The following is a 14,343-nucleotide window of genomic DNA, read 5'->3' as shown; positions in this document are numbered from 1 at the left end:
CCAAACGGCAGCTTTGCTTTTGAAATGCTTGGTCTTCCTGACTAACTTCAATTCTTTCGCATCTTAAATCACCACGTTCAATTGCAGAAGCCCTCCTGAATATACGGAGAAGTTCCAGCTAATACAGATGGCTTTAATACCATACACTTACATTAACAGCCTAGGATTAAACCATGTGAATGCAGAAATTAGACACAAGTTGAGATATAATAAAGAAAGACTAATTTTAAGAGAAAAAGAGCAGTTGATAACTGTTTGAAAACACAGTAAGAATAAGTTGCAATTATTCCCTTATGAATCCTTATTCTTAAAATTTCTTCATACTGCCTCTGTTTTTATTCTTCAATACACTCTGCACTGAAACATTTTGCAGCTGTTAGGATTGCTGCAGGACAGAATCCAGCTGGGAAAAAGGAAAGCATTATTAACAAATCATCAAACAAATATTTCTGTCCTGCACACAATACTGACATTTCATTTAAAGGAATACAACAACTAAGTGACAAGTACTGTCACGCATTATTTGTATTTTCCTTTCTTGTATTTACTCCATGATGACTGAAAAGAATTAAAATAACTAAGCACTGAAGATTCAGATGGGTTCCTACGTCACATATTATTTCATGAAAACTACAATAACTTCACAGAATGAATGCAGAAAAGGTGCCAATACATCCTGCAAATGCTCATTCCCCCCACTCCCAGATTTAAGCCTTGAGAGTTCATTGAGCTAATTAGATGTACAGCAGAATTATTTAGTAAGTCTTTAAAAATGAATAATAAACGTTAAACAACACATTAAAAAGAAAACAACAAGTGTTTATCTAGCCTACTTGGATGTACCACACAACAAAATGCACATGGAAGTACGGCAAGGAATTCCTAGACCAAAGACTGATGAGTCAGACCATTAATGTAAGGTAGCACAGGAGCTGCTCTGCAAGACAAGACCTTACAGCTACTTTTCAGGGAAGATGTTTCTGAGTAGACAACGATAGGATAATCTGCTCATCGGAAAGTTTTCTTCCAAATCCTAGCACTGCTCTTCAAAAAATGTTTATTTTTGTTAGTTACCCAAGTATGCTGAGTTAGATGTTCAGAAGCAAAAGTAGAACATTCATATTCCCCATACAAAGTTCTTCAGGAATATATTACATTACTCCTTTTGTGGTAAAGTACAAAAAGCCATAGGCAGCACAGAATCTGCCTGTGACAGCAGACAATCTGCTTGATTCATCAAGCTCTATTTGGATCAGATGCTGTTATCAGCATCCTTAACCATGTGTACAATTTCTTCCTCTTTTCAAAACAGATTTATTTCTGTACCATCATCACAGCTTTTTTTCTTAGAACTGAAGAAAGGGACAACAGAAGAAAAAGAAGGATTCGTTTCGTTAGTTTCCTAAGGAAAAGAATTAGGTTCCTTGCATCCTGCTGCCTTTCCTGACTGAATCAGAACCAGCAGCAGCACTGCCTGAACCGATTCACAATGCTGACTCAAATTTTTGCATTATGCTGCATTTCCCTTCTTAGGATACTCCTATAGAGGACAAAAAGGTAGACATCAAACTACTACTAACAAAATATTATCTGTATCTCCAGTGCTCCTCCTTGTTACCAGCTCTTTTACCTGTTTCAGCGCTCTATTTTCCAGCCTGTCTTCAGTTATCAGCCTTCACTGTGTGTGCCTGGAAAAGCTATTCATTGCTCTCTACAAGACTCATAAAACCCTGTGTGGCAATAGAGGTGATTAAATAACTAGTGTGATATTCATATCCATCCAATGAGAGCACACTAATTTGGATGGAGTTCTATCAAGAATGTACTTGACCCAATTAATTTGCAATTATCCAGAACTATAAAATCTATACACAGGCATTTGCCATATCTGCAGGTATAAAAACTTGCAGCAATGAAAACACATAAAGCACAGACCAGAGGGCTGTCACAGCACCCCAGAAAACATTACCTAAAATAGTGAGCAGATGAACAGAATTAGGTATTTTCAACCCAAATCTTTAAAATAACTGTCTCTTTCAGTTTCAGAAAGCTCTTGAGACTTATGCATAAAGGTTGAATTTGTGGGAAGGTTCACTTGTTTTAATTCTGATAAACTGCTCAATTCTGCTGGAAAGTTAAACTCTCTGTGATGTACCAGTATTTCTAACTAGAAAAAAAGCTCCATCCAACAACATAACCATTCTGCACTATTGCTCCCTGTTATACTGCACCTCAGTAATGCGCTGCTTCTGCAATGCCCAGCTAAGACAAGCAGAAGTTGCACTCCATTAAACCAGTTTATTTCTTAATATCAGTAACTAATCACATGCAATAATGGGAACAACCATAACTGTTTTAACATCAGAGTTATAAAAGAGGCCTTGACATTACCAGAGTTTGCAGAACTAACAAATGAATCAGTGCAGCTCAGCATAGTAGGAAGTCAAAGCCATTCATCCAAGCTGCTGGCACTTACACAAAATACCTTGCAGGTCAGTCGCTCTGGATTTAATGAGTTCTACAAATTGGTGAAAAGGTAATCAAAAGCACGTGAAATTAGGGAATTTGTGTGCTATCTGCCCTACACAAACAGAAAGGTGTCAAAATAAGCTTATGCATGTGGGAGGATGGGGTGAGTTGGTGCTTGCTTAGGGGAAAGAAGTGCGTGTGTCCTAATTTTACAGATCTTACACGAAGAAAAATAAATGCACAGATATTCCTGAAGGAGTTACATATTTTGGAATCACTTACTTGTAGACAAGTGTGATTGGCAAATCTGAAAGAAAGCCGGAGAATGGGCAAAGGGTTGGAAGGAACCCTATTTGGAACCATGCAACAAACACCAGACTCAATTGAAATTGACCTAGGAACCAATTTCTCCTCTAGGCAATTAAGAAAAAGAATTTTATGACCAGGGCAGTACCACAGTATTTGATTCTGTGATACAACAGTCCCTAAATTTTATTTTGAACCCAAATTTAAGTAAGCATTCAAATACTTAGATCAACATTTAAAATAACCTTTCTCTAAGACATGATGAGAGATTTACTTATTTCCACAGTAAATGCTTGTAAACATTCACTTGAAATACAACTGCCAACACTGGAAGTTGGATAATTTAACTAAGTATGTATAGAATTAATTCAACCTGTCACTGCATTTTCTGACTTTGGTCCTACCCTAAGGAATTGCCCAAAAATACATTCTGAAGGATAGCAGCTAAAAAGGAGAAAACAGAGAAGCCTCTCTCTTTCACTTCTTTGAGGATCTTTTTGTTTGATGGGTTTTTTGGTTTTGTTTTAATTCAAAAGTTTCTATGCAATTTCAAAACCCTGTAATATTTGGGGAAGTGATAAAATGATGACACCAGCAGATACTGTATTAATAATGATTCATATCCATTATTTTATTAGCTACAATTGCTGCCTTAGCCGATTTTATTTGTATTTATCCTTCTTTTTACCTAACACATGCAAGAGTTTCTTTTCCATGGTTTCCTGCAGCAGCTTATCAGCTTAGCTTTTCCTGTTTTTCAGTAAACAATTGGCCACGTTTTGGTTTTTCACCTTAGCTTATGACAAAATGCAGCAAAGGAATAAGCTTCAAGACTCCCAGAATACTCACAGAATAAAAGGAAAGTCCACAATATAGTAACTCAACTGATGCGATGGCTGGGACAGCAGTGCTGAACCTTTCTGGACCTCACTCACTTCCCAGGGAGGATCAAGCCTCAGGACTCGTGTGCACCTCTTTGCTAACCCTGGAAAGTATGTCATGTCCCAATCTACGCATCTACAGGTAACTTCTATTAATAGGAGGACCAGAGTGGTCACAAATGCAACGCTTGCTAATTCAACTCTTTTACGCTTCTGTGAATCAATGAGAGGACTGATTCTATTCCCTGTTTCAGGTGAGAATTTCAGCATTTTAAGAAGTATTTTCACATAACATTCAAATATAAATGAGTATCCCAAAGTCATTTGTTTCAATCCATGACCAAAATGCAATGAAATTCATTTCTTGCATAAAGGCGAAAATCTGGCTGAGCCTGGGGACTTCACTGGGACAATCAATAGAACACACTCTTTTCTGGAAGCTCCCAAACTGAGTATTCCTGCCCTGCACAATCCTGACTCAAAAGAAAAGCTCCAACAATCCATTTTTGGTTCGTATAATTCACATCTACTGTTCCCTATGCTCAGCCAAGCAGCCTCTTGGTTATTTGCTGGCTGATGAGCCCAATGGACCTGCCACTACTGCAGGCGATCTCCATGCGTCCAGTAAAACCAGGTAAACCGAAGGCACTGTGCTCAGTTTCACAGATCAACCACTTGCACATAGAATTATAGGATATCCCAAGTCGGAAGACACCCATAAGGATCATCAAATTCAAATCCTAGCTCTGCAAAGGATCACCCAAAAATCAGACCTTATGTCTGAAAGCGCTGTCTATATCTTAGGGCAATTTTTCTGGAATTTCCAGCTATCCAGAGGCTGGTAACAGCGACTACTACATGTGGATCTCATTCAGTTTGCTGCTTATACTAAAACCTTGATCAAATTCTTCATTTTTCCATTTGGGCAACATCTCTGGATTGAAAATAAAAATGGATGTGCTGAATGAAATACGGGTGTAGAGCAGCCATCATGCAGCAAAAGAACAGAATTCAAAACATGGCTTTTCATTCCAATCACTGTGTATCATTTTGAGCATCAATAATCATTTTGCTGCAAGCAAAGCTTGCTAATGATGTTTGCACAACAGGGAAGGAAGGGTTTTCCATATTGCTATTAGTTGACAACTGCTGCACTGGTAGAGAAAACCTTATTCAGCTTTTCATTTTGCTGAGACTTTGCTTTGCATTAAGCACAAAATGTCATAGCTTCCAAATGTAACATGACAACCTAGAGCAATTTTACTGCAATACAAAGATGGCCTTTGAAAATAATTATAGAACAACAGAGAGAGATGGGGAAAAAAGCAAATACAAAGAAACACTTAAAAGATTCTCTTGCATAATAAAAAGATATTTCCTATCAGAACTAAGAACCTCCTGCTTCTACTGAACCCAGCGACACTACTGCTATTAACATCAATGGAATCAGAGCTCTTTGTTTTAAAATGCCAGTAGGCATCCAGCTGGTTTGCTAAAGACTGCAATGCACTTCCCTTCTCTGAATACAGCCATGGCAAATCCCTGAGACAAATCCAAGTTTCCTGATACTCTTTCATAACAACTGGTTACTCAAAGAACTGATACTCATTGCCCCAGTATCAAATACAGCACAGTAATTTTCTGTAGCAAAAATTCTGCCAATTTTTTGATACAATTCTGAAAATAAGAAATCTCATTATGAGCTATGAACTTTCTCACTTACGCTTCTCCATTGTCTCCCATTATGATCGCAGTTTGACTGGAGGTGTTTACTTTTTCACTATCTATCAAGCTTTCAAATATCATTCAAGTCTTCAATATTTTTGCTAAGACTATCAGAATACAATCCCACGTCCATCCCATCCCTCATTTTGTGGATAACATTCATTTTCCCGCACCTCACCAGCAGAAGGAAAAAACAGACACTGCCTACTTTTTGTGAATTTAATTTAAGATGAAAGACACGCACAGGAACTTGCAATAACTTACTGAATATGCCAGGTGCTGTAAGTTCAGCTCTCCTCTCCTTGGCAGTATGTAGGATATTACCTAATTTGATCTGACCTCCCTAGAGCATGGTAAAGTGGACTTCAACAGAACTATCAAGTACTCTTCATAACTGGGTCTGTAAAACCTCAGCCAACTCTTTACCAGACCCAAGACTTTTCTCATGTGCTCAGAATCTGCCACACCCCAGAGCCTGGGGTTTGAGAACTGAGCAGCAGCAGCTTTGCACTGATTGCTCACTTCTGACCTCCAGCTCTTTTGCCCCAAGAACAAAATTGACTCTGCCTTATGCATCGTAAGGAAAAGGCATTTTGCTTTAGCAGATGCACGTTGTGATAAATGTGGGTTAACAAAAAATTCTGTGGCTCACTGTAGCATAAGACAACTCTGCACAATCATTCCAATTATTCCACAGACACAGGTATGCTACAGGCACCTTTAACACACACTAAATAACCTCCTCTCTCCTCAACAGGCTCCTCTGAACCTGCTTCCTTCAGGCTTCCTTGCACTACCAGCCCCCATGCAAGCAGTTTTCTTTATCACTCACCTCCTCCCCCCTTGTTTCCAAACAGAAAGATCTAAGCAACAGAAAACAAACCACGCCAATAAACAGAACCTAGATTCTTTGAAAAGAGAGCTTCCTAGAAAAGGTCTCCTGCCGCTTCTCTTTCATCAACATGTCTGTCATCATCCACCTCATCTACTTGGTTCACTGCAAGGTTGTCAGGAATGGCACTAATAAGATTATGCTCCAGTTCCCAGGACCACACATAGAACAGAGCATGTGCGATGTTGGTCACTTGGGGAAATGCACCACTTACCAGCTGAGAGCAGGCTGGCTTGTTTTTTTCCTTTAAAAAACAATAGGAATCAAATAAATACAGCACTACAGAATTCCCTGTCTTACTGCGAGTTCCTACATAAGATCTCGAGATGTAATTACATCCTGAAAACAAAGCAATGCTAGATTTTCTTTTCTGGGTGAAGATATTCAACAGAGAATTAGTCAAAGAGTGAACAAAAATCACCGTTCAGTTTTTCTGTATCTCATGTCCAGCAGAGGAAATAAATTTGTCTCCCTGTCCCCCCACTTCTCCTTCAAAAGCAAGCAAACTAACAAAAACTAAGGAAAAGAGCTATATGAATCCCTTAACATTCTTCAAGGCTAAAGTAGGAAAATAAGAGAGCACTAGCTGTTGTGCAACTGCAAGCAGCAATGTCAAATCTGACAATCCATCAGCAAAGTCATCTGTGAATCTATAGCCTCTGGGTTTTGATTTAGATTCAGATTGACACTTCCCAGCTAAATCAAGAATAAGTTTCTGTTTCTTTATTCTTTTTAACTTACAGTCTTGAGAACAGATTTGCCATGAGGCTTAAAGGAAAATACCTTGTGAGGACAGAAGAGAGAAAACTGATGTTTAGGATCCGTGGCGTAGATCATAAAATCATGCAGACACTGATTAAAATCAATTTCCAGAGGTTTTTAATACCAGCACCCATCAGGACTACATTCACGACTATGCATACACATCACACAGAGGCCAACACCAACCTAGGAAACAGCCAACGGAAAAGCTGTGCTTCCACAGGATCCAGCCTGCTATGGGTAAAACCAGAAGCTGAGTAAGAAAGAGAGCTACTCTAAAAGGACAGGTTTGAATTCAGCAGTTCCATTATGACAATAGTGAAAGCTTTTGCAAATGGCATGCCCTACTGGTTTGATTACAGCATGTGTTCTAGCGAGGTATCCATGGAAACTTAAGAAAGCGATGTTAAATTTGTTGGATCTATTTGGAACAAGGGAATGGGGCCATTTGCCAGTCAGCCTATCATAACCACAGGTACTTTGGTCTTTAAATAGAGAAAAAGCCTCAGGAGTCCTCAAAGATGAAATCTGCAACATCAAGTTGTCAGGAATGCATTTCTCAAACAGCGACTAGAAGGTGGTAAGAACTGAATAAAGCAATTGTGATTTTAATGTTCTCATTATCTCTGACTAAAGACAAACAGCCTGGCTGCAGTAACAAGGGGGGATATACCCAAATATCCACTGTCCAGAGTTCATATGAAATGGGAAGAAAAAAAAACACGAATTAAAAAAACTTCTTGACAAAAGGCCATGCTGCACAGGCAAGCTCAGAGCGCTCTGAACTTCAAAATGGTTGGAGTACACACAGACTGAGACAGCCCTTAAAGAATGGTGCAGAAAAGCATCATCAATGTAAAATGTATCTAGGTAAGAGCAAGTCAAAGCGGAATTCATAGATGATCTCTATGCTGCTTGCTTCTCCCAACACAAGAACAACTTGCCTCCTTCCTCAAGGAAACTACAGTTGACTGGGGACATTTCTGTAACACAGACGGTAGTTCTTCTGAGATGACAGCAAACAAACTCGCACAGATTTCAAGAAATTGCTGCTATAAAACTGCATTCATATACATGCTTCTTTCTGAACTGCAAACAATACAAGCTGATGGAAACGTCTCTCAGAATTCCTAGGAAAACTGCATCTCCAGGGCACAGACTGAGAGCTGACCAAAGCTTACAGAATTACTGATGGAACAAACAGAGGAAGGCCCTTCTGGGTCCCTTGTATTTGCAAATTAAGATACTTCCAGAGCCAGTCCACGCGCCCAAACCACTGCTGAGTGAACCCAGCAGCTTCTATCCATAAGCAGAGCACAGCAGCGTGCCAACAGCGGGGCGAGCCAACGCTGCTCCCCATGCAGCTCCCTGTTCCTGACACACCCTGATGCTGCCCTTAGCAAAGGCATCAGAAGACAGGAACAAAGGCTTTCCAGTCTCAGCGCTGACCTCCAGATTCTGAGTATTTTTTTGTTTATTTACTTTTTTTGTTAGAATTGACTGCATTTTCCTTTTCATTTACACAAAATCCTCTCTCAAATCCCTTTGAGGCAGACTTCGAAGGAATTTCCTGTTTTAATACCCACTGCCATCCTAATTTTAAAACAGTGAAAAGTTACTGCTTCAGTAATAGTTACAGTAAAATTTAAAACTTGCATATGTTTATTTTAAATGCATATCACTATGTTCCTTAACACAACAGCAAATGGGTCATAGTTGACATATTTTGAGTAATGAGATCTATGGAATGTTCTTTTTAAGACCAAAAGGCACCCGGTGGCTAAGCAGAGGCAGCCTCAATCTGATGAAGCCAGGAGCCAGGACCTCTGCTGCAGTTAGGAACATGAAGTCTTCACGTACGCTAGTGGCACAGCAGATCCCTTCAGTTCATACTTGACAGCAGCTTTCTCTGAGTGCAACATCAACATCTGGGACCTCATGTTACAAACCAGCTGTGCACTTTTTCAGTAAAACATCTGTGAAGCGAGCATACCAATTACAGTCACAACTGATGGACTTCAGAGTTCATTCTTGAAACAGATTCCAAGTCTTCCTCTTTTCTAGTGGGAAAACACAGCTGAGTAGCTCTGCACGACTGTGTCATAATTTGGAGCTTCACCCATTTCTACTGCCAGTTAGTGAGGGTGCTTAACAAGAGAGCAGAGGATAAGCAGGGTAGATTTAGGTTGGATATCAGCGGGAAGTTCTTTACTATGAGAGGAGGTGAGGTGCTGGAACAAGCTGCCCAGAGAGGCTGTGGATGCCCCATGCCTGGAGGTCTTCAAGGCCACAATGGATGGCAGCCTGGTTTAGTACTGAATGTGGAGGCTGGTGGACCTGCCAGACAGGGTAGTTGGAGATTCATGATCCTTGAGGTCCCTTACAACCCAGGCCATTCTGTGATTCTGTGAGAGTGACAACTGTCACTCAGAAGGTCACCACAGAAGAAGTTGAAGTCACTTCTGAATGCAACACTCAAAGAGTCTCATGATTTCACTGACCTGCTTAAGGCAGATCTCAACAACTACTTTACATATAAATAAATAAAACAAAAGGAATAGAGCCAAGCTCCCATAAAAAGTTGTTTCAGAGCTACTTGTGGTCACGACTGTTCTCCTCCCGGGAAGTCACATCACTTGAGTGCCATGCTGTTTATTCCTTACCCATTTCTCTGTTATCATTCACTGAGGGCCAGCAGTGCTTTTTAAAATACCGGACTAAGCCAAGCTGCTCCTTCACAATACGTAGACTAAAATAGCCACAGAGAAACACTTCTAAGCTATAAATGTGGCATTCTTTGGAGAAGAACGACTTCTGAAATCCCACCTAACACAACACCAAAAGGCAGAACTAATTCAGGTACAGAAAATGGAGGTGAAGGGATTCAGAAATGACATCATAGCAGAGCGCAGTAAAAAGCATTTGGCAGAAAAGAGCATGAGGCAGGACACCAGGCAACTCATATGTAACCCCAACAACGGGGACAGAGTTAGAGAGCAAAACAGAACCTACACGATGACATTTACACCTGCAGATCAGATCTTCTGCAGCTGAGGCAGCATTCAGGTCTTCCTGCACAGCATCAGCCTCCTGGGGCTGCTGACTTCAGCTGCATCCAAAGCCGCAGCCGCGTCCGAGCCGCACTGCTCCCAGCTCTGGGCCAGCACAGCGGTGTCACGCCATATGAGTGCTGAGCAGCGCAGGGCCTCCCTGCAGCCAAACCCAGCTTTGGGGAAACCCTGCAGCTCAGAGCAGGGCAGCTCCCTGCACTGCTAGGCACCCGCTGCTACCCCAGGGGAATGAACTGAAAATTCACAGGGTGCGTACAGTAAAGGAGAACTGAATCAGCACCATGCATTGGCTGACCAGCACTAGAAGGCAGTACAATGGGAAGTTCCACATGCAACAGCTCAGGGGCACAAATGACTGCATCGAGGCTCACCCTGAGCAATCTGCAGATACCGCAGTGCTGTGCTGACTGGAGCTATAAGCGATGGGCAGATTCCGCATGCAACGCCGTGCTGTTTTACATACAGACCTCTCTTCTACGCATTGTACTACGCTGCAGTAAGTGGCTGCAGCCCCTGGACTGTCAGTGCAACACCTACTAAATCACGTTTTATCCCTGAAGTCTTTCTTCTCTGACAGCTTCAGCATTCCAGAGAGTGAAAGCACATAAAGATTTCTGGCATAGCAAATCATTGATTTACTGCATGACATTCCATCTTCTAGCAAAACCCCTCCTGAACAAATTCTCCTTCTGTCACAAGTCACTTATTCTCAACACTGCCTTGCACTAACCTTGCAGCTTTCTTACAGCAAACAATACACAGCGCTCTGTCACCTAACACACAAATGTCACTCTGTTCCTTCCTGTTGTCAGCTACAAAACTGTCACAGGTACCTTCAAGCAGAGTAAGCACCAGCGACTTATACAGAAAGCACTTAACATGTACATGATGGGGGTGAATATGCAGTAAAGATCTTGAAAATTCAACCAGTTTATAAACAGTATTATCTGTACTGTTTGAAATTGGCACTCTTTTATTTCACGCGTGCTACAGTTTACCTCTTTTATTCAAAGTGCTCCCCAAATCCCACTCACAGATGCACTTTTTTCTTCCTTCTCTCCAACAGAGAACCTCAGTTTTGGGGGGAAATTTTGAAAACAGGCCTCCTGAGCATCACCACAAGTTCTCTGTGCAAAGAAGGCTCTGCCGTCTTCTGTAGGAAATCAGTCCATAGGGAGGCTTTCTGACTGGTCCTGCGGCTGGTGCTTGTCTGCACCCATCTGAGTCACCATCCCCACCTGCAAAACAGAGCTGCATCCCCAGATGTGCTGAGGCTTACAGCTGAATAAGCTCATCAGAAGAGCTTTCCTTTAATTTATTTCCAGGATTTGTTGCTGCAACCTACCTCAGGGAACTTGCTTTATCAGGGGCTTGGACTGGACGATCTCCAGAGGTCCCTTCCAAAGCGCACAGTTCTTTGATTTGTACTAACAGTCTTTTAAGTTTCTCTGTATGCATACCACCACCACCCAAGGCTCAGCATCCATTTCCCCAGTCTCTACACCATTCAGTGAGGAAGAAGGTTTGGAGAGACACAATGAGACCAGCCAGGTTAAGCCCGCACTGTCCTTCGGGCTGTTCCCCCAGCCACGCATTTACAGCATCCCCAACAGGAAGGGATCATCCCCGTCCCTGCGGAGCTCTGCCTGTCACCGGGCGCACTGCGAGCACCGACGGACCGCAGTGAGACCCTCCCTGCAGGCCCGCGGGGAGCAGCCCCTTCCAGCCGCCGACCCGCACACACCGTCCCGGCGCCTCGCCGCAGCGCTGCCTCCCGCCCGGCTCTCCTAGCACACCACAGCGATGCCCGCATCCCGCTCTCCCACTCGAGCCCTCTCTCTCCCTCCCAGCCGCCGGGCGGGACGGCCACAAAAGGCCTCGGCGGCCGCATTGTTCCCGCACCCCGCTCCCTCCCGGGTGGCCGCAGCGGCTCCCCGGGGCTGCGGAGGGCGGCGGGCTCCGCTCCGAGCCCCGGCTCCCTCCCAAGGTGCCGCCCGCAGTGCTCCGCAGCGGGCAGCCGGCCGGGATTCCGCCCCCGCTTCCCCTCCACCGGTCCCGGCCGCCTCCCCCCGCCGCGCTCCCGCATTGCGGCGAATCCCCCCGCCTCACCTGCCGCACCGCCCTCGCTCTCCGACATGGCCGCCCGCCGCCGCCCCGCGGCTCCCCTCAGCCCGCCGCTCACCGCTCCCGCCGAAGCATGGGCCGGCCACGGAGCCCAGCCCGGGGGAGGCTCCGCCGCTTCCTCCCGTCCCCACCCCGCCGCGCCTTCCTGCGGGCGGTGCCGCTGCAGCCAGGCCCCGTCGCTGGCAGGGGGCGGCGCGGCCCCTCCCCGCTGCGGGCCCGGCGGCGGCGGCTGAGCGAGGAGCGCTGAGGCTCGGAGGGGACGAACGTTCCGCAGTCGCTGACAGGTTCCCCAGAACCACGGACTGCGGGGTTACCGTCACAGCACCGCAGTGCTTCATTGGCCTTTGGAGCGGGCCCTTTCTCGACCCGTGTCCTTCGGAAGCTCCGATCCCGCTCATTAGCTGATTCCCACCTCTGCAGGACCTGGGAGAGAGGCACGCCCACGGGCACTTGCACCACCATTAAGCTGTAAAGATTTTTCCAAAGACGCTATAAACCCGAGAATAAAAGGCCGATATCCTGCAGCCAGAGCAACCGTTACCCTGTTCTCCCTTATTTTCCAGCCTCAGCAGCCATTCAAATTGTGGAAGCACTGCTTGCAGTTCTCGTGGAACAAACAAGGCTACTGACTGCAGTGCAGCTCCTTACTGACTTCCAAGCTCAAGAGATCACTGAGATTCACTGTAAATTATTCATGCCACCAACGACTGCCCTGAGCCCTCTCACCAGAGGATCCCTTTGAATCTCTGGAGGACTGGCAAAGTCTGAACCAAAGGCTGGGTGCTGCAGATGCTTGCTTAGCACATTCTCCTTTTTTTTCCCCCCAGGTTTCCTCCCTGAGTGCACGGCTATGAGCAGAGCCCTCACTCAGCCCTCATTCATGCAGCTCCTTGCAGCCATATTCCCTCTGTGAAAGACCAAAGGTGCAATGCACAAGGTAAAGCCCCAATGAAATGCTTCCCATGCTCACAGTTGACTTACCTGGAAGGCCTGCACCAATCCTGTAGGCACCACAACCAACACCTCCTCCTGAAACCCAGAGAATATGCCAAACTCCTCAGCTTTCTGCCTCCCAGAAGGACGTGCTGAACCGCTGAGGAGCAGCGAGGGACAGAGCAGGAACAGCAGGGGGATGGCAGCACTCCGCCAGCCCCAGCCAGGCGCTGAGCTTCTGAGGGGATCAGGCACACGGGCTCCCAAAAAGTGGGGACAGCGTGCCCCAGGGCTGCTGCTTCTTGTGCTTCCCTCTGGCTCCAGGCCATGCAACAAAGGGAACATCTGGCCAATAGTCTGCTGTAATTGCATGTTTAGTCAAGCTGAATATTTATGCTGTCATCAAACAACCTTGGAAGTAAGAAACCAAACAACTTCAACACTTGTTTTCCTGACAAGAGGCTTAAATAGCAGAAACTTCTGCTTCAAACTAAATGCACGTCAATAGTAATTGACCGTAGGCTTTAAAATGTATTGGGATAATTAATGAAGGAAGGAAGAAAAGAAAAAGGAATAATCAAGAAAAACAAACATGCACCCAAATCGTATACTTCCAGGAAGAAAGCCTGCCATGCAGGCTGCTCTTGCATGATGCTTCAAGCAACAACACACATAAAAATAGCATTTGCTGGGTACAGACATCCTTCTGAATGTCAAGGCAGTGACTGCATTATTCAATATCAAGCCAGGTTGCCTAAGCTACGCATTCAGCTGTAGGTGTTGTGAATAATGCAGAAGCAGAATATTTGAAGGCATGTGACTGCTAGCTTCAGAAATAAGACCCTTCCCAGAGAGCTTAGCATCTCCTTTTAAAATCTAATGAGAGGAACTGGGGGAAAAAAATGTATTTGTGGTAAATTTAGATTTTTATTCTGAAACATCAAATATCAGACTAAGGCACCTTAAATTTTGTTTTGTTTTATAGAGATAAAACTGAATTATGCAGATAAATTACAGAAAAATTAAGGAGTACTATTTTTTCAACTCTCTCAACTGAAAGCAAATTTAAAAGTGCATTTCAATCGAAAGAAAGAACACTTTGAGAAAGGCTCCCATATCAAATGAGCCTCTCTGGAGCTGGAAAGACTTTATTTTGATTCCTTAGGAACTTTGTCACTTT

At 44.0% G+C, this 14,343-nt stretch overlaps 1 protein-coding gene across 1 annotated transcript in view; it reads right to left on the bottom strand.

The window, feature by feature from the left end:
• The window catches only part of HSPA12A (heat shock protein family A (Hsp70) member 12A), a 48,400-nt gene extending 36,042 nt beyond the window's left edge, over positions 1 to 12,358 (bottom strand). Inside the window, exon 1 of the mRNA XM_052678082.1 lies at positions 12,216 to 12,358. Within this exon, the coding sequence (XP_052534042.1) occupies positions 12,216 to 12,243 (28 nt within the window). The 5' untranslated portion in view covers positions 12,244 to 12,358. The remainder of the gene's footprint in view (positions 1 to 12,215) is intronic.
• Positions 12,359 to 14,343: the final 1,985 nt, after the last annotated feature.

Source organism: Tympanuchus pallidicinctus, unplaced genomic scaffold (genome assembly GCF_026119805.1).
Source record: "Tympanuchus pallidicinctus isolate F22 unplaced genomic scaffold, pur_lepc_1.0 scaffold16, whole genome shotgun sequence".
In the NCBI taxonomy this organism is placed as follows: Eukaryota; Metazoa; Chordata; class Aves; order Galliformes; family Phasianidae; genus Tympanuchus; species Tympanuchus pallidicinctus.
Note: the sequence above shows the minus strand (reverse complement) of the source record. Positions and strands in the feature narration are given on the sequence as shown.